The sequence below is a fragment of the Solanum lycopersicum genome, chromosome 4 (assembly GCF_036512215.1).
Source record: "Solanum lycopersicum chromosome 4, SLM_r2.1".
Classification (NCBI taxonomy): Eukaryota; Viridiplantae; Streptophyta; class Magnoliopsida; order Solanales; family Solanaceae; genus Solanum; species Solanum lycopersicum.
In genome coordinates, this window is record NC_090803.1 from 64,809,082 (window position 1) to 64,835,567 (window position 26,486).

Consider the following 26,486-nt stretch of genomic DNA (forward strand, 5'->3'; position numbering starts at 1 on the left):
ATTAATAGGGTATAAAAAGAAATCACACCTCAAGAAATTGATTTAACATATTAATTTACGTAATTATTGAGTAAGAAAAAAATATCGTATGAATTGACATTTATACTTTTATTGTTCTATTGATGTTATTAAATTAATGAGTTAGGACATGTATTTTTACTTCTTCTACCATCTACTGTCAGACCATTTGACATGTTTTTTTTACTTAGGTTTGATGCACTCGTGTCAAGGATCTCCATAAAATAATGATAAGATCTGTATACTTTATTTTTTTTAGACCCCCGCTTAATTTGATGATTTCGGTGAGTATGTAAATATTGTTGTTGTTGTATGACTAAACTCAACAAACGTTCTTGACTTTGTAGTATTTGATAAAGTAATTTTTGATTTTGATGTCATTTTATACTAAAAAATATCTCAAAAAATTGACTATTCAATTTATAAGTGATCATACGAGATCGGTTACACGAAGGGAAATGTGAGGGGTAAAAGTGTCATTTAGTGTAAGTAAGGTACATTGGGTGGGGTGAAATGTCAAGAAGCAAGGTAGGTGTATGGTAAAAATAGAGAGTGTATGAAAGAAGAAGAAGAACAATTAGGCTCCAAAGATGAAAAAATTACAAGGTTCCTTTTTTGTCCTTTTTTCAACTTAAGCTTTCATTGGTTGTTAGCTTTGCAAAATATACTGTTTTTCTCACTTTTTTCCTTTTTTTTTTTTTAATTTTCCCCTCTTTGCTTTTTCCCCCTTTTTGTTTTCTTGATTATAATAATTAAGTAATATACAATCTGAGAAAATAGTTAATTGTAAATCCATATTACTGATTGCTCTTTGAAATGGTTTAGTGAACCCTACAAAAATGATGCTATAATGATTTTATTTCTTATTTAGATCACCTAAATTAGGTTTGGGAATTTGAGATTTAAAAATACGAATTCAGTAAAGGAAAAAAAAGTTAAGTTATTGGGTTTTTAATGATTTTCTTAAAATAAATACAGAATTTAAATTAAACCTATTATTTTTTGTTGTTTTAATATGTTTATCTTCCTTTCCTTTTTAATCCATTCAAAAAAAGAATATCATTTTTTTTATTTTTGATAATTCTTTAATTTTAACTTTTATGTATCATGATCACGAATTAAATGATATTTTGATATATTCTAAGTAAAATTTAGTTCAAGACCGTACAAATAAAAAATATATCATTTTAACTTTTTAAACTTCATTTCAAGTCAAAACTATACAAACAAATAAATATCATCGTAACAAATTACAACTCATATAAAGTGAAATTATTTGATTTCTATGATCAAACGTCTACTAAATGTTATTATAACCAACATTAAGGGTGTTTTTAAAATGGAAGAAATATTTCCTAAAGAATATTTTTCATTTTTTTTAATGTTTAATTGGTCTAAAATTTAAAAATAATTTTCTCTAAAAATAAATTCTTTAAAAATGAAAAAAAAAATATTTTCCTAGAACAATTTTTTTTAGCACGTACTAAACATTAAATTAAGTTAAATTTCTTAACACCAACACAAAACAACCCAAAAATATATACTAATTCCCATACTAACCTTTCATGATATTTGTTATAATATATATATTTATTTTTTTATTCACGTACCAAACACAAAAAATCGAGTAAAAAATTCCTCACACCAACACAACCCAAAAATATATACTACCAATTAAAACATAAGCATGTGAAAAAATGAATTTAAAGTGGAGCAGCCGATGAGTTATAATCCTAACCCCAACTGATAGTGAAACGCCTTCTTCTATCTTTGTCTCTTTATGACGTTTATTTTTCTTTTATTTATTGTTACGATCACTCACTCTGTACGTTGAAGTCCGACTAAATTCACATTCACATCAAAATTTCTTATATTAGAGTGAATTGTTTAATAAAAATGACTCTAAATACTTACCAGTTACCGCTTCACAGTTTCAATTTCTATGTATATTTGTATTTGTACTATAAAAAGCTAATGACTTGACCACTTGATTGTTAAAATATACAGTAAATAGGGATAATTGAAGAGTAGCTTCAAGTCTTATTCCATACTGCTAACGTATAAGTAGATAAATTGATGTAAAAGCTAAAATGATGCTGACAAATATCCAAACATGATCTTTTACGTATATTTGTAGGGGAAAAAAAAAGAGAACTTAGAAGCTAAGTACTCTATTTTCATGAATGGTGTCCTTAATCTTCTAAGAAACATTTAATTATGATGACCAAAGGTTACAATTTTGTACAAGGGCTGCTTAGCTATATCTTTTGACAACTGGTTTGGTGAAATTCGATAATATTGACTGAAATGTTTGAGACAGTCAGAAGGATAACACCCTTTTTTAAGTGTGTAATTGCTCATTGATCAAGCGCTCTTGCGCTAAAGATGAATGAGATTAAGCAATTTATTAAAAGTGTGTGATATAATAATATATCGATAGAAGAGAATTCTTCCTCAGAGAAAAGCCTCCGAGCGATAGTGGTGGAGAGAAGCGGAAATGAGAAAGCCAACACAAATATTGGTGAGACCTAAAGGTTTCTCTGCAAGGTTCGTCCACAAAGGGTGAGCCAGAGCTTAAGATCAGATCGAAAGACGTAATCGATGTACAACATGTGAATATCCCTGTTGTATCAATTGTTGATCCGGAAGGATAAAACTGTTTGAATCGACCGGAAGATGATTATCAGAACGCTTATCCAAAGTACACATTAATTAAATAACATTTATAAAAATTTAAAATTTCTAAACTCAAAATTCTTACTCGATCTCCGACTTTTTGTAACTATTGTTATTCTTGGCTTCTAATACAACAAAAAAAAGGACCCTTATGCCCATGTAGCAACTATTTTATTTGTTTCCCATTTGGATGACTAATTGACTAAAGATAAGATAGGTAACAACTTGATATACTAGTATATTTTTTTTTGACAAATTTGCCATAGGAATCAAAGTGGTTAGATTTTTTTATTTTCAAAAAATTTATGCGCCCATCGCGCCGGGTTGGCACCCTCTTGGCCCTTATAGAATACTTTATTATAAAAATATAATAACATTTAATACACTTAATATTTTTTTTTCCTCTTTTTCATAAAGTTCATTTTCTTCTTCTTAATTTTTTCAATTAACAAATGTAAAAATTAGTGAGAATTTATGTCCTAAGAAGCTTATCTAATGAGCCTACTATTATTAAAAATGATTGAATTAGGTTGACTTGGCTAGCCATGTGACGTTAATGAATGATGACTATGCAAAATGAGTATATTAGGCTGAAATCAATGCATGCTTTCAAACAATCGGATGGACCATGACAATCACGCATGTAACTCATTATTTTACTCGCTCGCTCGATGGAGTTAAAATTTAAAATTTATGAATCTAGAATTTTAACTTATTTATAAATAATTAAGGTTTGAATTAATTTTTAAAATCGATCCAATATACGCTATAAAAATAGTGTGAATGATATGGAGATTTTTTCGAGAATTAGTATGAAAATACATGTTCGTACTAATTTTTGAAAAAATTCTCATGTAATACACAGTTTTCTTATAGTGTCATTTTGATTGTGGTATGATACATGCCACCATAGCACTGCTATCCGGAGTTAGAGATTAATTTACATTTTTTGAGTTCTTTGTATTAAAAGCATCGACCTGACAACCTTCATATGTCGATTTTATATGAAAAAAAATGAAAATTTTTTAAAAATGAACATTGTTAAATCGATTTTTGACTTTTTTTATTATTATTAGAGACTGCAGCTCCGCTCGTATGAGTGTGTCATGTTAATTTACAACCTACATCTCAAAATAAAAAAAGTTAAAATGACAACTTTTTATAAGAACAAAACAAAAGAAATTTAGTTCATACATTGTGTGTTGCATAGGTAAAGACTTTTAACGTGGGCAAAAAAATAAAACATGATTTGGTGTCATGAGAAATCATTAACATGAAAGGTTTTGTTTGTGATTAAAGTTAAGATTACTTTGTTTTTTTTTAGTGCACACCAACTGTGTCAATTTTGCCTGTTTAAATTTGTAATCCATTGGACCATCAATTTAGAATGATGAACTAAGTAGAGAATCAAAAAAAAAACAAAAACTTGAAGCATCTATTAAAAAAATGTTAGAAAGAAAACATAATAAGTTATGAACGATGTTTTTTATAAAATCAATTAGTCTAGATTTTAAAAAAAAAGTAAAAAATTATCATTGATGATTGTCTCGAATTTCTTCAAAGGTGCTGACTGACGGAGAATGGGGTAAAAATAATGAAGACAAGAAAAAACTACAAAAAATCTGCTCATCTTTGGCAATCAAGAAGAATTCTAAATAAACTCATATAATTAATTTAGAGTTCAAGTTATCATATAAATTTATTATTATTTAAATATTAATAATAATTAATATATTTTAAAAAATAAATATTTCTAAAAATGAGCCGGTAATGTAATTTTTTTTATTTACTATCAGTGGATATAAGTTAATCTCTTTATTATATACCTGTTTAATTCACTTTATTTGGCCTACTTAACTTTGAAAATACTTATTTCTATCTGGTGTTACTAATCAGATACATGAAAAACTACTATATTTATAAATATATATAAAATTTATTTATTTATTTATTTTGACTTCTCATAATATATATATATTTGATACTTTAATTTTTACTAATGAAAAATTACGGCTCCATCAAACTTAATTCTTGACTTTCTTATATAATTTAATATTTTAATAAAAAATTCTGACTCTGTCAATATTTAAACCGCGAAATATATATTTAGTTTGTAGAAGTCAAAAGTCAAGATAACTCAGAGATTGAGATTCTCAATCTTTAGTGGAATCAAGTGACGTGTACATTAACTCCAAATAAGAAAAGACCATCGCAGTTCACAACTTGATACTCATTTTTTATTTTATTATATAAATTTCATCATCTGATGCCTATTTCCTATTTTATTTTTATAATAATTTATATAATGTATATATTACTGAGAAGTGTGTAATGTTGGTCAAAAAATAAAAAAAAATGCAAAGGACAAAAACAAAGACAAAAATTAAAGAGAGTATGGGGTTTGTGATGACTTAAAAAGAATAAAGGGATCGATTGAGTGAAGGATGCCAAAGAGGTCCGGACAAAGGGGCACATCTTCCTGTTTTATGCCAAAGCCAACACCTACAATATTGTTTTTGCTTTTCGATTTTTCATTCGACGTTTGATTTTATTAAAATTTTGATTAAATCTATAATCGAGCAGTATAAGACTTATTTTTATGATGATGCTTCAAAGATCTCTTATTTAGGGTAGATGAATTTCAATCATTCTATCACAATTTATATTCATATTAATGATAAGTACTATATTTATTACATCCAAGAATGATATTTGATGGTGATTAATTAACGATAATACTTAGTCATCATTAAATATTTATTTTTAGCGATAATTAAAATTTATTGTAAAGTTTCTAAAATTTATAACGACATTGATTTTAATGACAATTAAATAATATCGATCAAGACTTTAAGGTTCTTTATTAATATGTATATTTATTATCTCTAAAAATTAAAAGTTATTGAGATTGAAAGACCTGAAATGAAAATAAATATATTGATAAATAAAAAGGTATTAAATAAAGTGACTAGTTATTTGATAAATAATACATGAGAACTTTTGGTGACTCATTCTTTAATTTCAAGAATCTTAAATAAATATTCCTTTCATCATTTTTAGTTGTCATTGTTATTAAAAATATATTGTCTAAAATACTACTTTAATTAGATAATTGAGATAAAATTTAATTTATTTAATTTTTACGAGAAAAGAATTCATTATAAATAAAAGTGTAAAAATATTTTTAAAAAATAAAATAACACTTAAAAAATATTGTTCCAATTAAATTTTCTGGCAAAAAGATTTTTTCCTAAAATAATTAGATTCTCTCTTCTTAGACAATCTTGAGATTTGTAATCCTCCTTCTTTCCCACTTTATGCTAGGGTTTGGCCATAGATATTCAAATATTTTTGGCAAATATTATTTGGATGAAAATTTGGGTGAAATTTTACCATATGTTTGGCCATAGAATTTGAGAAACATATTTCATTTTTTTAAGAAATATGATTTATGTCCATAAGTTTTTAAAACTATCAAACTAACCATAAATTTGTATTACATAGCACAATAGAAATCTCACGTAACAAGATTTATGACTTCCGCAACAAATCAACAAGAATCATTACAGTAAATCTTCGCATAGTGAAAAGGTCTTGGTACAAATCATGATAATGAAAATACAACTAATATAAATTCGGAAGAAAACAAAAGGAAATAAATATTGCAATCACTGAAGAACCTATGCTTTCTCATCTCAAAGAGTTCAACCTATTCTTTAATATAATCTTCCCACATTTTATGAACAATCTCTTCTCGATGAGCTTGCATTTCCGAATCAGATGGTCGAGAAGATGAAGCTATGTTGTTACCCTGAGCCAATAGTTCGTCACTTTCATCAACAACCATATCATCATTTTCATATTCATTGAATATTCCATCACTACTTTGGTGTTCACGTAAAAAATTATTGGTTGGTGTCAATAAATATATTATTTTTGTAAAATAAAAAGTTAAGAGTAAAAATTGAATTTCTAAAACTTTCCAAATAATAAAATTTGGCCCAAATAGTAGTTTTTTCTAGTATTTGGGAATTTAAAAAATTTGCCAAATAATAAAAAAGTGTATGGACAAACAAAATTTGCAAAGTTTTTCCCCAAGTTTTACTTGCAAAATTTATGGCCAAACGGGCCCTATGTAATGCAATTAATATTTGGAGAATTGAATGAGTTTCTTTAATCACAATTTTTTTTATATATTTGAATGGTTAATTATGACTATTTGCAATTTTTGCCACTCATTTACACACCTTTAATCCAAAAATTATTTTTAAACATCCCAAATAGTTTTCATTATTTCATTAAATAATTGCGACATGTTAATACACTGGAATAATAATTATTAATGATGATGTAGGCATAATATAGTGGTGAAATTGTTTCATTCTTAACTAGTTATAATTAGAGATTTTAAATTTGATTCCTATGCACGAAGAAAAATTAATTAAAAATTTTGTATAGATAATCCAAACTTGATCAAAATTTCGATATAGATTTGAAATGTCGAATTTTTTTTATTTATAACATAGGCATTAATAGGCTCTATTATATGTTATTTGAGGCATTATTGAAGCACATGGTTGTGCAACATGCATTTTGTATTATTTTGATTGATCTACTCATAACGAACAAATGAAGAGACAGATTATTTGGTCAAACTTTTTTATCTAATTATTTTGTGATGCGTTTTTATCAAAATACTTTTTTTAGGAAAGTACTTTAGAAAAATAATAAATTGTGTTTTGACAAAATTACTTGATAAACATATCTATCAGTACTTTGCTTTGACTATTTTTTCCAAATAAACTTTTAGAGTGTCGTTTTATGAAAAAATTACGTAAATATTGAATCTAAAATCGATAAAGATAGAAAAACAATACATAAAAAACTCTCAACTATAAAAAGTTTGCAATCTGAGCAATAATATATTTTTTTTAAAAAAAATACAATAACATTAAGAAGATTATATAATGTCTATGTTATAATTTAAATATATAAATATACTCAACTTAAGGAGGATATGTTTAAACATGTATTTTTTTATAGATAATTTTATTCTGAAAAAAAAGTATCTATTTTTTGCTCATGCTTCTACTTCGATGATAAATTTAGAAGTTTCAGGTTCCTTCCAACACCATAAAAGTATTTATATATGTTATGGCTAAAAATTATTTTTTTTTAAAAAAAAAAAGTATTTTGTCGAACGTCTTAATTTTTTAAAATAACCCTTTTATTTATTTATTAATGTTAATAAATACTTTTAACTTAAAAAAATGAATTAGCCAAACAAACAAAAACGTATCATCCAACCTGACCCCATCAAACATATAATTAAAGACTTATAAACGAAAAATTGGCCATGTTGAGTGTTGACTACCAATATTTACTGGGCATTTGAGCATGATTTTATTTTTAAAAAAATAATATTTAAAGTATCATTTGAAATTAAGTTGACAAAGAATACAAAGTTATAGTTATGTTTGAACATGAAAATAAAATTAAAGTTATGTGTGTAAAAACTTAAAAAAGAAACTTATAAACTTGTTTTTCAAACCTCAAATGCTATATTTCAAATTAAAAGTTGAACATTATCATAAACAAACACTTATTTTAAATATAATTTTACTAATATTTATCAAATATATATAATGGGGCACAACTCACACACACATACAGTTCAAAATATAATGTATTTTTGTTATTTTTTTAATTTTATTATATTGCATTTGGTGGAAAAAAATTTAGGGAGCAAAAGCATATGGAAATGTCAACAACGAAGGTATCAAGTAAGGACTTCTTTTGGCGCAATTGACGGAAGAGAATGCATGGTGCTTTGACCTACATATCTTCTTCATTTTATTTTATTTTTTGGACTCGTATCAAAATAAATATCATTTTAATAAAAAAATATCCAAAATAAGTATCACAATAGTAATTAAGATAAAAATTAGTAAATATTTTTTCCAACTATACCATTGTACTCTATCTTTCTAATAATAACAAAGGTAAAGTTCCGTTAAATTTAATAACATCGATCAAAACTCTGTCTTTGACTTATGAAATCTATTTGATATGTAAAACTTATCTAGAATCTACTAACTTAAAAGGTCTACGAATTCGAATTCAGTAAGTTTCGAATTCTGACTTTATCTCCGATTTACTTCTCAAAAAATATTTATAAATAAGGATATAATTTAGTAAACTACATGTTGCATTTGTTGTTTTGTTAATGGGAAAAAGGACAAATATATCTCCGAACTATCATAAATGGTATGCAAATACCTTTCATCATACTTTTGGGACATTGGTGTCCTGCTGTCCAAAAACTAACACATATATACCTTTCATACTAAAGGACATACACGTGTCATAATCTTATCCAACGATTCAACATTTATTAACGGATAAAATTGTGCCACGTGTCCCTATTTAATATTATGTTATAGTGAAAGGCATATATGCTCTAGTTTTTAGACGATATGGACATCAACATTCCAAAAGTATGACAGAATGTATCTGCATATATTTTACGATAGTTTGGAGATATATTTATTCTTTTTTCCTTTGTTATTAACGTAAATTTTACTTAGAAAACACTTATTTTGAAATTGAGGAAGTATATAGAGATATGAAACTAAAATTTGTTTATTTAAACTCCACAAAATTAATATATAAACACTATTTTTTCCTAGCTACCTTATTTTTGTCAACAAATATTAGATTGATGTCATTAGGTGTTTGTCTCTAAGTTGTTGGCTTTCCTACTCATTTTTTTTTCTTTTCCAATGCCAACCACATCACACATTATACACAGTACTGCATTGACTGTATACAAATTAATTCTAGCAATATGTTTATTATTTTGTATTATTTATTTATTCTGTATAAATTCCATTACATGCATAGTCAAATCTTGCCCTAATTATAACAAAAGTAATAATGATTGAGCAATAAATTATAATAAATTAAAAGGAACAATACTTGTAATGAAATAATTTGTCCATAGTAGGTGTTTCACCATGCAAATACATGAATTATGGGTAACATGGTGTGCACGTTGTGCCTATAACAAACATTTGTGCATAGTAAACATTAACCACGCCTCAGTATCAAACAAATTTGAATTAGCTACACGAATTTTTATTGTTCATGTTACCCTCGACTCATTTTCCATCACACCAACGTTCTAATGTAACATGTGTCTAGATGAACATGCACTTGTGTGTTCATATGATACGTTATAATTCATTAATTGATCTTACGTTATTTCATTTCTCCTTCTTTATTTGGGTATGGATTTGATAATGTGAATAGGTTATTAAAAAAAAGTATATTTTTGATCAACATACGTACTCTTAATCAAACTATAGAAATTCAAAACATGTATAAAATCACAAATCCACAATCTAATAAAAAAATATTAAACATCAACTATGGTAGGTAGATCACGGCCTTAAAAATCAATTAATTTCTTCGTTAGCTGAATACCATGAAAATCATTTTCTTAATATTTAATTCTATTAAAGAGAAGTCTTCCGTGAGTAGGTGTAAATTGTGTAATGAACTTAATGGAAAATATTTAAATTTATTATTTTTTATATTATATCCGCACTAAAACACATTGAATAAAATCAGAATTTTAAAAATAAATGTGTTTGGACGAGAATATTATTTAGAAATTCAATCTGACTTTTAAAACATGATTGAACGCAGACGAGAGGACTTCATTTTTCCGCATTCCTCTCTCCACGAGTAGAACGCTACAGATGCACAACACATGCAGACGACTTTTGATTCTTCACTTAAAAGAGTAGAGTTGTTAACTAGCTGTCTAACCCTACTTATATAAAAGTAAAAAGAATCATCTTCGTGTTTGTATTAATCTTTTATATTTATGAAATCACCCTGAATATATTATTGTTTTCTGCGTCATCAACTTTAAAGAAAAAAATGATATTGCGATTAATAATTAGTTGAGAGAGAGATTGAAATTAGTAGAAGGTGGGGCAATTGAGGTGTGACTTGTTATTAATTTCATAATCACAAAATCAATGACAAGACCCACAAGTTGTTTTTGTGTTCAACAGAATTTTCCTAATCAGGTTTAGAAAGTCTTAAATGGTTGGTCTGTTTTTTTTGTTTTTATGTTAGAAATCAATTTAGAATTGAATTAACAAATAATTTATCTGATTTAATTAATGGCAGAGATTAAAGAAAAAGATAGCACTTGATTTGATCTTCCCATTTAGTTAATTAAGTGTCTCGACAGAATATTACTTTATTGTAACTTCATTTTCACTTGTTGGTTATCGCGTGTGGTGTTAAATTAAAATAGTGACCATATTTTATAAATGTTATCATATATAAACAAAATTAAAGATTATAAAGTATAGTACTGGTACCACGTTCACTACGTTTGTAGTGTCAATGTATGAATTAATTAGCTTTAGTGAGCTTTATTGAATTGGGAATATTTAATTGTTCGATACAACTAAAGTGAAAAAAAAATCCTGGGTACCTCATATGAGTACTACTATTTTAGTATGTATCGTCTTATTACGACATGTTTAACCATTTGAAATAATTTTAGATATATCGTGTTTGAAGATTCATATGACAAATATGCGGACATTTCGTTTTGAAGTTTCGACAAAAATGATTTAACGGTCGTACAGAATTGAGTTGAGCCCAACCCAATGGTCAAATTCCAGCCCAACAAGGATTATCACTTGTCAACATGGGAGAAAGCCATCAAAGAAGAAACTCAAATGGGAAATAGCTTGTGCATTTTGAGGCCCAAATTTATTGGGATATCCACTATACATTTTTTATGAAGTTCAATAGAACACATTAAAAAGAGTATCTTAATATATAGAAACTTTCACATATAGCAAGTAAAAAATAACCTAATTACTCTCCGTAGCTATAGTTTAACAATTATAATTCGTAGCTATATGTTATAGGGAAGGAGAGAGGCGAGCGAGATTGAGAGAGAGAGGAGAGGGCAAAAAGTGGGAGAGAGGTGAATTTTATATGTATATCGGTTAGATAACATTATACACATGTATTTGTATATATGGAAAACGAGATTGGAAGATAGAGGAGAGAGGCGAGCGATATTGGGAGAGGAAGGAGAGAGATGAGTAAGATTGGGAGAGAGGCTAGCGAGAGAGCAGAGAGTGGGAGAGAGGTGAATTGTATATGTATATCAGTTAGATAATTGAATATTATACATCTGCATTTGTATATATGACAAGCGAGATTGGGAAAGAGAGGAGAGAGGTGAGCGAGATTGGGAGAGGGAGGAGAGAGGCGAGCGAGAGAGGGTAGAGAGATAGTGGGAGAGAGGTGAATTATATATGTATATCAATTAGATAATTATGTATTATACATATGTATTTGTATATTCCGGCGAATTATACATATAAAAATGTTGCTAATTATATAAACTCGAAGTCAGTCCACGTAATTAAAGCATAATGTTAGTCGTGAGTGTTAATTATAACAAACTTTAGCTATGATGAGTAATTAAGTAGTATAAGTTTGCTTAACCGCGTAATTTGTAAAAGTTAACTACTAATATATAGTGTATAATCGTCGTATTAACTACTAATATATAGTGTATAATCACAGTATAATATGTACAATATTTAAAAAAGTATGATCAGTATATATATTGGTAATGCACTAAGTATGCACGATACTTGTAAACTATTACGATTAGATGGGTGAATTTTTTTTTCTATGGACTGGCTAAAAATGCTAAGATTATACTTTAATCCTTGCACTTTTAACAATGAGTCATTGGATGGTATAGGAATGAAAATCCCACCTCGCTAACATTGATATTGATTTCTTTTGAATCATTTGGTAGCTCGATCAAAGTGAGTTAAGTAGGCAGAGGCGAACTTAGGATTTAAAAGATCGTGAAGACACCATAGATAATGTAGGCACTAGCAAAACTTTCAATGATGATTGAGAGATAATATCGTGATTCGTGTCCAATTGACTATAGTGGTGTGAACAATGACGAAAATATAAACATATAGGTTATATATGAATTCTAAGCTAATAAGTACTTGTATTTTAGCTTTGTTGTAACAGTTGATCGTAATAGCTCCGTGGTCAATGGTGTGGGTAATATACATGTTGATTGTTGGCTTGAATAATTTTATTTGTATAATTACATAAATAAATGTATATATCCATTCCTCAAGGCTCAAAACATGCATAAACATAATTTTTTTTCGAAATTAATGGGTGCACGTCCATCCTCATCACCTATACATGTGAGTCCGCTTCTATAAGCAGGTGTATATGGACTCCAACATAAGTAATACAATGTTTGATAGTTGGTAAGTAGATAAGTCATCCATATATAAAGTTAATACGGTATTTCGTTTGCAATTTAGAATATATGTACGAGTTATAAGAGAATTTATGAATTGTTTTATGCTTAAAAAAATATGGATATACATGTTACTAATAAATTCAAACGAGCTAAGTCGGTGGAAATAATGCAAAATTGATATGTGATACGACCCACAAAATGTCACTTTTTGATCAATTTATATGGCCCCTGCATAAAATTGAAACATATGACAAATAGAGAAATGAGCCATATATTATTTCACAAAAAATAAAAAAAAATTACTCGATTCATTTTTTCTTTTATATTACAAAGGAATTTGTGTCCATTAATATAATATTTCACTAATTATATAGAAGACATAAATCACATTATACGAGTCTTGTATGATCTCAAAATATATGCATATAATATCGATCTAAAACTTCTTATCATTTGGCTCAACCATCGAAAAGTGTAACTCGCATGATGGATTTAAAATTGAGTTATAAGCAGGTTGCTTTAGTTTATTCAATATAACAACACTTTGATCCATTAAAGTAAAATACACTATATTTATTAGTTGAATTTATTTTTAACTCTGAGTTTATAAAAATTAGTTTATTATTCTACAAAGTTACAAACCAATATGCAATTAAATACGTAGGAAACAAAGTGGGGTAATAATAGTTCAAAATAGGACAAGAGTTAAGATCTGGGCACCGACACTTATAATATTTATTTATATTTGATAAATAATTTAGTATATAGTATCAAGAAAAAAAGCTTTTAAATAATAAAATTTTATTCTAACATGACATCACTAAGTATAATTAGTAGTTAATTACTCAGATCCAAGTCTTCACAAGTAAGTAACAAAAAAGATTAATTAAACAAGTGTTGTTCTAGTGAAAAGTACTACAAATTTCTCTGTCATTGTCTAAGTTACCATGCTAAAAATCATAAAAATTAAACTTGTTAAATTTTTAATTCTGAATTCGCTTATGAGTTATTAATTAATTGAATTAACATAATTTAATATAAATATATTATAATTCTTCAAACATATCCTTGTTTCTTATATATATATATATGCTTGTCAAAATTTTTGAATTCGCCGTAATTTACATCTAGGAGACATTTTATCATAAATTTCAAATGTTGTTCAGTTTATTAGAAATTTACTTATTATACTTTTTTAAAAAAATAATACAACCTCAAAAGTAAAATATTGATTATCAAATAAAGTAAGTAAAATTAGACTTAAAAAATAGTAATAACACGTGTCCTGCATTGATAGGGTAATAGGACAAATTTAAGACATATCACGTGAATTGCACGAATGGATCTGCAAAAAGATCCAGTCTAGGACCACTACACTTTCATTAAAATAGCAACACCAGCTGGTGCTTGAATTAATAATAGCCATAAAAGTTATCGATTTTACTTGACTAACTAAATTTAAATATATTTCTAAGCTTGTAATATGAGTGACACATATTTCTTAATTCTCGTCAAATTTCAAACTTTTTTCGATTTTAATTCTCATCAAGTTTTGGACTTCTCTTAATTTTTATTAAGATCACCAAATTTTTTACAAGAGTTTGAGATCACTTGATGTGTCATGTAATAGATCTGAAGTGTTTCTAAGTTAAATTACTCAAAGAGAAAAATATTTTTGAAATTGTGAATAATTTAAAAACAGAATTGATAATTTACGTCAAGTTCAAGCGGATGTTTCTAATACTTTCTCAATTATTTTTTGTGTAGAAAGATGTAAATGCATTAAAACATCCTAGGACAAGGTGCCCATGCAAACCACACAAATGTGCCATGCTAGAACAAAACATGATGGTGGGGGATAGAAAATGAAAATGAAAAGCACTATTACACCTAAATTATCAATAAACGACAAGTCATAATTATAAGTGGTAGTAACATGCATCGGTCCCAAATCTTTGCAAAATATCATTAATAGTACCCTCTCCACGAATCACTTTACTTGTCGTTCTTATTCAACGTATGAATCACGATAGTTGTTATATCAGAAAATCAAAATATAATTAATTTAATATATTCAGTGGTGCAGCCATTTTTATATTAGGGTCATTGAAAAATTATACCGTATATATAAGATAAAATAATATATAGAGTGGTTAGATAATATATCTTGGACATTCTTCACACAACAATATGAGATAGCCTAGTGGTTTCAGGTGTTTTGAAAGAGTAAAGACACATAAATTTAAAATATTAATATGTTAAATCTCACAAGTAGCAAAGAAAATTCACTACATCCTTTGAAATTTCTCGCTTCGCCGTGAAATACATTATTTGTATTTTGTTTTTAGTAATAACTAATTTTAAAAATATTAAAAAAAAGAATTGATCACATATATTAGTTTGAACATAGAGCAGAAATTTTCATAGTTCCCAAAGTGTTACATAAATGAGAAATGTTATTATATAAAGTTACGAATAAATAGTTTGTTTTTTTTACCTTCTATGGCCACTATTTGGAGTCTCAATTAAATTTGGATTGCATATTATAGGATTTATTTGGAAAGACACTTCAAATAAGATTTTCTTGATATTTAAGACTTGAACTCAAGACATCTGATTAATGATAGTGCACCACAATCAAAGTCGATAATGTTACGACAAATATGTAAGATAAATTTAAGAGATTTCAAATGAATTACAATTTTGTTGCCACTCAATTATTATTGTACGACTTTGGATTGAATGCTAAAGTGATCTAGAGTTTGGATAAATATCTTGATAAAATTAACAAAAAAAAAAAATACTTGAAAGTAAAAATTGAAAAAAAACATCTAAAAACAATAATTCAAACTTCCAAACTTGACATCAATTGTACAAATTCGTGAAGAAAGCTTAATTGTTCAGTACAAGATTTTCCACACAGGTGGGAACTTGGAGTGAAGTTGGGTAAAAAATCTTTGCTTAATTTTTTCATAGTGAACTTTAGGAATTATATTTATAATAATAACTCTAGTACGTATTAAAAATCCATCAAAATCTTAATGAAATATTTAGCCATAAAATTATCTACTTATTAATTATATAATTGATGTTTGACCAGAAAAATTCAAACTACATTTGAAAAACAGTTTAAAACTGCTTGTAACTTAATTTAACTTTTAAATATATTCATACTCGAATACAAAAAAATATAATTAGATAAAAGATTTTATTTAATTTTAATTTTATGAATTTCAAATATATAACCATAAATAAAGTTTAAAAGAATAAGGATAAGCTTATCTTACTCTTTTTTTACGAATAATTAAAAAAACGTAATTTTATGACTTTTAAATATAAAGTAAAAATATTTTAGAAATCTATAACGAAACGTCTTCTTAATAGTCAGCTTGCACATATGCCAAACATAGTACTAAAAACAGAAGATGACAAAATCATTAATTTTAGCGTAACCACGTACTGAATTTATTTAATTAGTGCAAATACTCCAACAGCCCCACTCCACATCTATCGTTATCGTTATTTATTCGTATTTGATATTTATGAGAATTTTACGTTTTAAATTTTATTTGTTACTTTTTTTATTCTTTTTTCACATTTGATTGTTTGAACTTTAAAAAATAATTTGTTCGCATTTAATATTTACGTCTAATTTATTATTTTTAATAATTAGAGATAGATTAAAATGAAAATATATATTAATTTATTATGAATAACTAATAATAGTTCATATGTATCATGTATTTATTTGAAAATGGTATAAATGAATTTATTTTATCCTGTTTTGTCAGACCCACCCACAGTTTACTTACTTAATTGGTTATTAAAAAATATTTTAAGTGGACCACCAATTTTTCTCCTGGCTATATATTCTCCCATTAAAACCATTTACTAATGCTTCACTTCATCAAATTTTCATCTTAGAAAAAATGAAGTTATTTCTATTAACTCTGCTTTTGGTCACTCTTGTTATTACCCCTTCTTTCATTCAAACTACTATGGCTGGTTCATGTAAGTACCGATTCTTCAATCATCTTTAAGATTTGCTACTAGTCTTTTTGGATACATTTACGAAGTAGTAATAAGATTTTCGTATACTCTATTTTTTTCATACCTAATGAAGTGAAATTTGAATATGTAATTTTTGTCAAGGGCGTAGCTTTAGCCACTCCAGGGTATCCAATTATATGTCAAATTCTATATTTAAAATTGAATATACTTGTGCCTTTACCTAGTGGTAATGAGTTTTCATTTGAGCGAAGGAATTTTGGGTCTGAACCTCATATAGTATAATATTTTTTTATTTTAGTTTGACTGTCACACAGTATTATTGTTACGCACTCTTAGTAAAAAAAGTTATATGTTCTAATTATAAGGTCTTTTTTTATTAAAGATTTTTGTGATTCGAAGTGCAAGCTGAGATGTTCAAAGGCAGGACTTGCGGACAGATGCTTGAAATACTGTGGAATTTGTTGTGAAGAATGCAAATGCGTGCCTTCTGGAACTTATGGTAACAAACATGAATGTCCTTGTTATAGGGACAAGAAGAACTCTAAGGGCAAGTCTAAATGCCCTTGAATTTGATGTATTTTAAATATCTAAGTGGTTAAATTTGGTCTTTACATATTAAGTTTTCTAGGTATGTTAAAGTTATACATATAATTTGAAAACTAGAAGAAAAAAAAAAGTTTGTTATATTAATAAATAAATGGGTTCTTCTTTGAACTCTTAGGGTAATTTTCTGATTTGTTATAAATGTAATATGATTTTGAATTCACATAAATAATAATTTACTGTTTGGTTAAGTAGAATAGCTCATATCTCCAACTGCATTTTAAGAATTTGGGAATTATTAGCTTATTTATCCAAATAATTTTGTTGTTTTTTTCTTTTGGGACAAAGATTTAAACTGAATATCGATCCGTCAATAAAATTATTTACCGGTTGGGCTAAAATTATTATTAACTTATATTTTTTTGGTAAGAATCATCATGATTTTTATTGATAAAAAGATAACTGAAACTTTAGACATATATTTGGACCTTTTATGTTTTTATTTAATAAAAAATAAAGGGAAAATACTCAAGTACCCCCTCAACCTATGCCCGAAATCCCAGAGACACACTTATACTATACTAAGGTCCTATTACCCCTGGACTTATTTTATAAGTAATTTTCTATCCCTTTTTTGCCTACGTGGCACTGGTTTCAAAAAAAAGTCAATCATCGTTGGACCCACAAGATAGTGCCACGTAGGCCGAAAAGGGGTAAAAAATTATTGATAAAATAAGTTCAGGGGAGTAATAGGACCTTAGTATAGTATAAGTGTGTCTCTGAGATTTCGGGCATAGGTTGAGGGGATACTTGGACATTATCCCAAAAATAAAACACATATAAGTAAATTGTAAAATTATTAAATTGTCAATCTTACTAAATAAGTATAGTATGCTCAAAATTTATGATAATGTTATTATTTATATTTATATTTGTAATACACTGATAGTCATTTATGTGTAATATAAACTGTTGGATAACATTATATTTACTAATATGAAGAAATATAAACTGTTGGAAACATTATATTTATTAATATGAAGAAATATAAACTGTTGGATAACATTATATTTACTAATATAAAGAACACAATAGTTTTATCGTAAATTTAAGCATCTTCAAACTAGTTTTATTTTTATAATTGATAAAAAAAATTATCATAATTTTTATTTTTGTTATTGTTAAAAAGATAAGTGGACACATGTTTGGACTTTTATGTTGGTTTTTTCTTAAACATAAAACACATATAAATTATAAAATTATTAAAATTGTCTCTATTATTTATACAATTTTACTAGATAAATATAGTATGCTTAAAATTAATGATAATGTTATTACTTACATTTATATTAATAAAGAATTAATTTAAATCAATAAAATCATAGTCATTTATTTGTAATATAAACTGTTGGATGACATTATATGAAATTATATTTACTAATACGAAGAAGAGAATAGTTTCATTGTAAATTCAAAAATATTATCGGTCATTTAAAGTGTAGATAGGTTTTTCAATAAAGACTTCAATTTATTTTTAATCTAAAAATTATATTACTTCAGAGAAAATAAATCATAATATTTATTATCAGTAGCACATCTAGTGGGATTTCTTAATTGGACAAAATTTCTCAAAAAATAAAATAAAAGAAGAGTGATCTTTTATCACGAGAAATTAAACAAATATAATAGAAAATTTTAAACAAAACATAAAGTAAATAGATAAAAAATAGGAAAAATTATCTAACTACACAATCTTTCTTTACATGTTATCTTAAATTTTCTACCATTTCAAAATATTACAAAACTATTTTCCTTTCCTTCTCTCCTTTTCGAGATACATAACTCACAACCTTCTAACTCAAAATTTTTTGTTTCTATTTCACGCCTGAAATCACTCTCACGGATCAACAATTGTATTCATCACTCCATTTTTGAATTTCAAATTTATTCTATTTTGTTTATCGATTTCTAGTATCTAAAGAGATTTTACCAACAATACCAAATCAATGGTGTGTTATGTATCTACAATCTTTCATATTTGTTTAATTTTTGTCCAACTTCTAAGGGTATTTATATATATACATTATTCAATAATAATCTTGATACATAAATTATTATGTTCTATAATTAGAGTTCTATGTATCAGTTTCAATAATAGTTATATGACACAAAATAGTGACAATGTTGATTACTTTATTATGTATCAAATTATCATATTTATCTTTTTGATTCTTATATTTTGATTTTTATAATCCATTGTATAGTGCATTGATGTAATTTTCTAGTACCTCTGAAAGAAGTAAAAACTTCAAATTAACAGACAATACATATACATTAATGGATAATGTGTATCACACGTATTTTATACTTAATGACTAACACATATTAATATATTGATCTAACATCAACTAGCAAATACGTAACCAATGATACATCTATTCAAAAAAAAATATGAATTGGATCAAAATAAGAAACCATTATACTAGCCATAAATATTTGTAGCAACTTAATTTCGTTTAGCAATTTTTATATAAAAAGAATAATAAATAAGTAAATCGTTTATGCACCAGCAACTTAAAATACACAAGTTTTTAATAGTAAAAACGAAGTTATAAAAAAATTTCGGTGAGTAATTTTCATCTATATTACTTAAGTCACACGTGAATATCTTTTAAAAATAAAAAACAATTTAAATATACAAGTTCTCGATAGTAAAAAAGAAGTTATAATGAACTTTTCGGTAAATAATTTTCATATGTATTACTTAAGTCACGTGAATATCTTTTAAGAACCAAAAACAACTAGAATATACAAGTTTTCGGCAGTAAAAAAGAAGTTATGATGAAATTTTTGGTGAATCATTTTCATATGTATTACTTAAGACACGTGAATATTTTTTAAGATCTAATAGGAATTAAAATATACAAGTTTTCGATAGTAAAAACGAAATTAAAATGAACTTTTCGGTGATTAATTTTCATATTACTTAAATCACGTGAATATCATTTAAGAACCAAAAAGAATTAAAAGAAGAAGCCACTAAACTAGCCATAAATATTTTTAGATAAAATTTAGGATAAATAAGCAAATCGTTTATGCATCAGCGACTCAAAAATATACATACAAATAAAGGATCATGTGGAAGTTCTCAGAAGTAAAAAAGAATTTTCATATGTATTACTCAAGTTTTGTTGACATCTTTTAAGAACCAAAAAAGAATTAAGAGAAGAAAAAAAACATTTAAACATGCGACTTAAGATTATTATTTCAAATTTCAAAAGAAAAAAACTGCTGTCATAGTTGGGAAAAATACTTGCAACTACAATCATACTAAGAATTAGATAACCAAAAAATATAAAACAAATGAATGATATAAGACTTTATTCAACAGACATTGTCAAACTGTCCTAAATAATATGATATAACAACGAACAACGTTAGGACCAAAATTACAGAGTACGAGCATTATAAATCACATCGAGGAGGCTCGCACGCTCGCGTACAAGTCTAGATCTTTAATACACAGAAACAAACAACATATTAGATAGAAAAATGTATTCCAGATGCGCAACAACACACTGAAATTCCATCAAAAAGAATGAAGGCAGCCACAGCAACACCAGTCAGCTACTGTCGAGTTAACTTATACCTGTCGCTCATGAACAATCTTGTACAATGCATCTGTTCCTTCCTGCTAGCCAACCGATCAAGGACCTTCTTCCCGTACATGTTGCTTTTCATCGATGCAGCATGGATGTCGATGAGGTTATACAGAGCCTCCAACAGAATGCCCTGCTCAGTCAAATTAACAAAATGGACATGTTTTAATAACTGACAATGCAGAAAGTTGTATAGAATCAATGAGGTTTACAAGAGCCAAATATGGAGATGTATCCTAACGATTCAAAATGACTTGCAATGGTAAGTAGATCAATTTCACTGTTTATTTTTCCTGTCTCGGCCACGTGTACTCATCAGAAAACCTGACTTAAAACAGAAAACCAGAATTTGCACCAATCTATTGCTATTCTAGCTTCTGCACATCGTAAGAAAAGGACACTGAGGAAGGTTTACAAGAATATAAATAGCAACCTCATCTCTAAATAATATACAAGCTAAATAAATGCAAACTAAAGAGCATATGCTTTCATGAGATACAAAGGATGGAGCCATAGCTGATTACTGAAGTCTATTTTTAGAGGTTGATACTTAAGTGAGAAATAAACTACCCGGGGTTACTTAAACACCATAGCTTGGCACAACTTCTGAATTTCTTGAATATATAATAGAACGTCTAAACCACGATAAGATAATCTGGATAGTTGAGTATTTTTTATCCATATGGCTCATTTTGTTTCTTACACGATATAAGCAGGCTCACAGACCATTGAATTTAGTGAACTAAACTTACCTTTGCTCTTTGCAGTGATGACTGGATGACAAAGTTACCATAAGGGTCCATGAGTAGCATTGAACCACTTGGATTACTGAGAAGCTCCGTGATAATTCTCGTGGAGTGCTCATCTCCTGACTCGAGGATAATTTTCTCAACAACATTACTAGCATACTTATTGCATGAGAGAGTCAGAAAGTTTCCTTGAAGCCTATCAATTAAAATATCTGTAACTCTTGGTAACTTCAGCCCCACAAGATGTTGCACCACATAGTTGCTAGATGAAATGAAACGTAAGAGCAATTAGACCTATATAGATACTTCACCTTCACACATTACATAAGCAAGAGAAAAAGAAAACAAGCCATACCCATATTGATCTTCTGATAGCTGCACTGCATTTGTCAATATCTCAGCAATTATGCTATCTCTGAGTTCTCCACCAGCAGATTCTACGCATGACTGTATCACACAGCACCCACTTTTTTGGGTAGCAATTGCAAAGCAGTTATTTGCAATTTCATAGAGAAGAGGCTGCAATATGCAGTGAACTAGTGAGATACTTGCAGGCAAAAAAAAAGTTAAACAGAAGCACTAATCAAGCTAATGGAAGAGGCAGGCTACAGGGGAACACCCGACACCTTATACAGAGAAATGGGACATGAGAGTGATTGTAAGCAAGGGTTTATTTATATTCGGCAAAAATATGAGTAAAGCGGAATATATAAATTACATTCTAGTAACAATATAGGAAAGCAATAAATTAAAAAACACTTATCTTGAGAGAATTTGCATAACAACAATTTGCAGACATGAAGGATAACCAACAGAAGCCAGCGTAATTTAATTTACTGGAAGTAACAAGAATTTTCATCTGTTATGCCTACCTACTCCTTTGAACCAATATTATATATATGTGAACTTTTTCTTTCTTCACAGCGTTTTTCCATCTACATAGATTTATTATTTCAACTCTATCAAGGTTATATCTAATAAAATCAGAACTTTCATGTTACATTTTATTGGTACCTAACTATATATAAACAGTTAAAGTTAGTTGGTACACAATCAATGAACTAACCTCTAATCTCAAATTAGAAGGAGCAAGCTACACGACTAAATCATACCAAGCAACCTTACTTCATTTTATCCTCTATGGGGCAGTTTGATTGCAAGGATTAGGGGTTACCCGATATAGATTTGGTACTAATTTGTTAAGTGTATAGTTGTATGCATTAGCTAAAACCAGGATACAGTTTATACAAAAATCAAGGGACAGAAGGTTGGATCGTTATCCTGGTAATAATCCAAGGGTTATATTTCTGGGATGTGACCTTGTTTTGAGCCAAACGACCCATGTGTTGTCTGCACCGTCTAGGGTATGATTATTTCTAATATTGTGTAATCATCAACTTAGATCAAATTCAGACAATCCTTAATAAATTTAGATTCACCCACCATTGAAAGTCTCTATTCTTACATTAAGTATATAAATTTCAAACAACAAGGACTTAGGGTTCTGCATTCCATGTTTCAATAAGAAAGAATAATGTGAAATATAATATTCTACAAGCATATGCATGTTATCATCCTCTAGTGTTACCTTAGAGAAATGTCTTCCTGAAAGGTTCTAGCAAGCGTACAAGGAGAGCTAAACAAGAACAAATTAAAACAATTCATCACAATGCATTAAAGAGCAGCAATGAAACTAGTTGTGTCTTCCTATGTCATTTCGGACTCTTCATATATGTTGGATAGCATGAGTGTGGTTGAAATTTTTGGAGGATTTAACCAGGGTGTTATTGCATTTTTGGAGAGTCAGAGCAACATAGTGCCTTCTATAACAAAAGCTAAAGGCATTAACTTTTTACAACCCCCACCTAATGTTCAAGGAAATTCTTCATTTAGTCATTGACATTATATACAAATAGCAATTGTCTAAAACAGACCAGCAGGCTCAGCAAAACTCACCGCATGCTCGAACTTGATATAGGCACACATATATACATGCAAAAGGATAAAAAAGGTACATACATGAAAGAAAACAACCCACTGAATTAGAATCTTAATCTGCCGCCATGTACATAGGCTAAATTTTCCATGAAGAAGTACTTAAGTTAGAGAAGAAACCAATGACAGTTAGTATTTTCAGTAAGACGGCTCAAAACATGAAGAAATAAACACACAAAGTCAAAAAAGGTTCAACATCTACTATATAGATAAATAGTATAAACCTATGTTGCTCGAACCATTATCAGAGAATCCAACACAGGTGAGGTGCAACTTAGGTACAAACATATAAGATAATATACCATATATAAACTGTTTAATTTTCACCAAGGGGTTCGGATGATATAAACCTATGTTGGTGCAGGGTCTAAAGTGAAGAGTGCAACTTAGGTATAAACATAAAAAAGAACAACCATATTTAAATTGTTTAATGTTGCTCAGACTATTCAAAAGAGTAAGCAGGTACGTGTTGGGTTATACCAAAGTAAACCCACATAAGTTAGCATAACTTAGACATAAACAAAAAAAAAAGAATTCTTCACGGGTTTCAATGAACTATCACTTGATTCTACCTTGTTCCGCCCCTACATACAACTAGTTTAAACAAGCAATTGCTTTACACTAAACCATACCATATATGACACAAGAAGGTATTGTACTTTCTCTTGTGTACCAGTTGTACACATGGACGAGAACAAAAAATCAAACTTTTTCAACTCTTTCTTTATTGACAAAAACATAGAATAAAGACCTCAATTTCAATACAGTAGTAATTTAATAAAAGGTGGGGCACACAGAAAGTAAGAAAAAGACAATTCCAATCACACAAATTCTTCAAGAATTATGAATTTGTTTACCCTTATATACTCAGGAGGGTATGTCTTCACACAAAATTGTATCACGTGTTGACCACTTTGATCATTAGCCAATGCAACAGCAACAGGAGCTATAGCAGATAAAATTATGTATATTTGATGTGGGGTAAGAACATTGTCCAACAATTTCTGCATTGCTCGAGCCCTAGTAAAATAATAATACAATCCCACCGAGTTAGAGAGTTTATTTTTGATAGATCGTAAAAAGAAAGACAAATTTTTAATGAGACATACCCATGTTGGCTGAAACAGATACCAATAAACTGGTGGGTATTTCTTGTTATTGCTTGAATAATAGTGGTCCTCTGTTGCTCGTTACATACAGCAAAAAGTTTTTGAATAACATAACTACCAGATTGATTCTTCATCAGATCGCTAACACACACAATCAATTCGCTAAGAATAGCTCCAATTTCTTCATTATTCCCTTTGTCAAGCTTAGATTGAAGCAATTTGCTTCCTTGTTGATCCTTAGCAAAAGCAACCATTTTTCCTCTCAATTCACTACCAATTTGGTTATACATCGAAATGGATGACCCAATTCGAAAATTGTTTGACATGATACCGTTGTTATATCTATATGACATCAATGGTGCCGTGTTGGGCAAGAAACCACCACCACCAACACCACCAAAAGCAGCAAGAGAGTAACCATTGTAGTCAGGAAGTTCATAGTTAAGTCTCAGGTAGTCATTATCAATCAATGGTGATGATGGTTCTGAATAGTACCATGGCTGTGATCGAACTCCACCACCACCAGCAGCTAGAGGTTGAGATTGATTCAGAATGTTCGGGCCCACAGTCAGATTCTGGTGGGCCCCATTAATTGCATTCTGGGCCCGGATTAAACCCTGCAAGTCAGCACCATTGTTGAGCCTTTCTTGAGCTCTAAACCCTGTTAAAATTTCATCATCATACAAACCAGCCGCCGGAGAAGGAACACCAAACGACGGAAGAGGAACCTGTTCATCATCAAGCCTTAAACCGCCGAACAAAGATTCAAGAGGTGGACCACTGTTTGTGACGCTACGAGGATGAAATTCTTGAAACCCATTCCGGTTAAGTTGGTGGCCGGAGTTATTTTCCGGCGAACGTTTTTCCATGATCGGAGATTTTAGTTTGTTAACAAAGAAGAAGAAGAAAAAAAATAGAGGGGTTTTTAGTTTTACCCTATTTCTTGGGGGTTCTATAAATAAGGGAATTTTAGTTAATTTAGAAAAAATTAAGGCTAATTTAATTATGGTTAAAAGAAGAGATAAATAAGGGAAGAGATTGAAGAGTTAGAGAAGAAGAGAAACACTGTATTCGAATCTCATGCAATATTTGGTAAATTTGGATTTTAGTTTCGTTTAACACTAACTCTCACCTTTTTTTATTTTGACTTCAAAATATTTTGACTTAAATATTGATAAAATATTATAGTGACACGTGGAATTAAAATAGTGGAAATATTATTGTTTGAGATTAGTACTGAATCAAAGTATAAATTTACGGAGAATTATACTCCTATTTAAATTGAAAAATATAATGGAAGAAGTACATATGTAGTGGAAGTATAATTATAGTTGAATTGAGAAATATAAGATAGAGAGAAAGTATAATTATAGTTGAA

The 26,486-nt window shown here is 28.4% G+C and overlaps 2 protein-coding genes across 2 annotated transcripts; one reads left to right on the top strand and one right to left on the bottom strand.

Annotated features, from left to right (window-relative positions):
• The first annotated feature begins 16,938 nt into the window (after positions 1-16,938).
• LOC101266025 (gibberellin-regulated family protein) lies at positions 16,939-17,853 on the top strand. The gene is made up of 2 exons (NM_001330165.1): positions 16,939-17,053; positions 17,436-17,853. The coding sequence occupies exons 1-2, from the start codon at positions 16,972-16,974 to the stop codon at positions 17,618-17,620; spliced, it is 267 nt and encodes an 88-aa protein (NP_001317094.1). The 5' UTR covers positions 16,939-16,971; the 3' UTR covers positions 17,621-17,853.
• Positions 17,854-20,951: 3,098 nt separating this feature from the next.
• Positions 20,952-26,107, bottom strand: LOC101256482 (pumilio homolog 12-like). The gene is made up of 5 exons (XM_010322008.4): positions 25,109-26,107; positions 24,857-25,019; positions 22,360-22,523; positions 22,008-22,266; positions 20,952-21,388 (listed from the first exon to the last, which is right to left on the bottom strand). The coding sequence occupies exons 1-5, from the start codon at positions 25,975-25,977 to the stop codon at positions 21,224-21,226; spliced, it is 1,620 nt and encodes a 539-aa protein (XP_010320310.1). The 5' UTR covers positions 25,978-26,107; the 3' UTR covers positions 20,952-21,223.
• Positions 26,108-26,486: the final 379 nt, after the last annotated feature.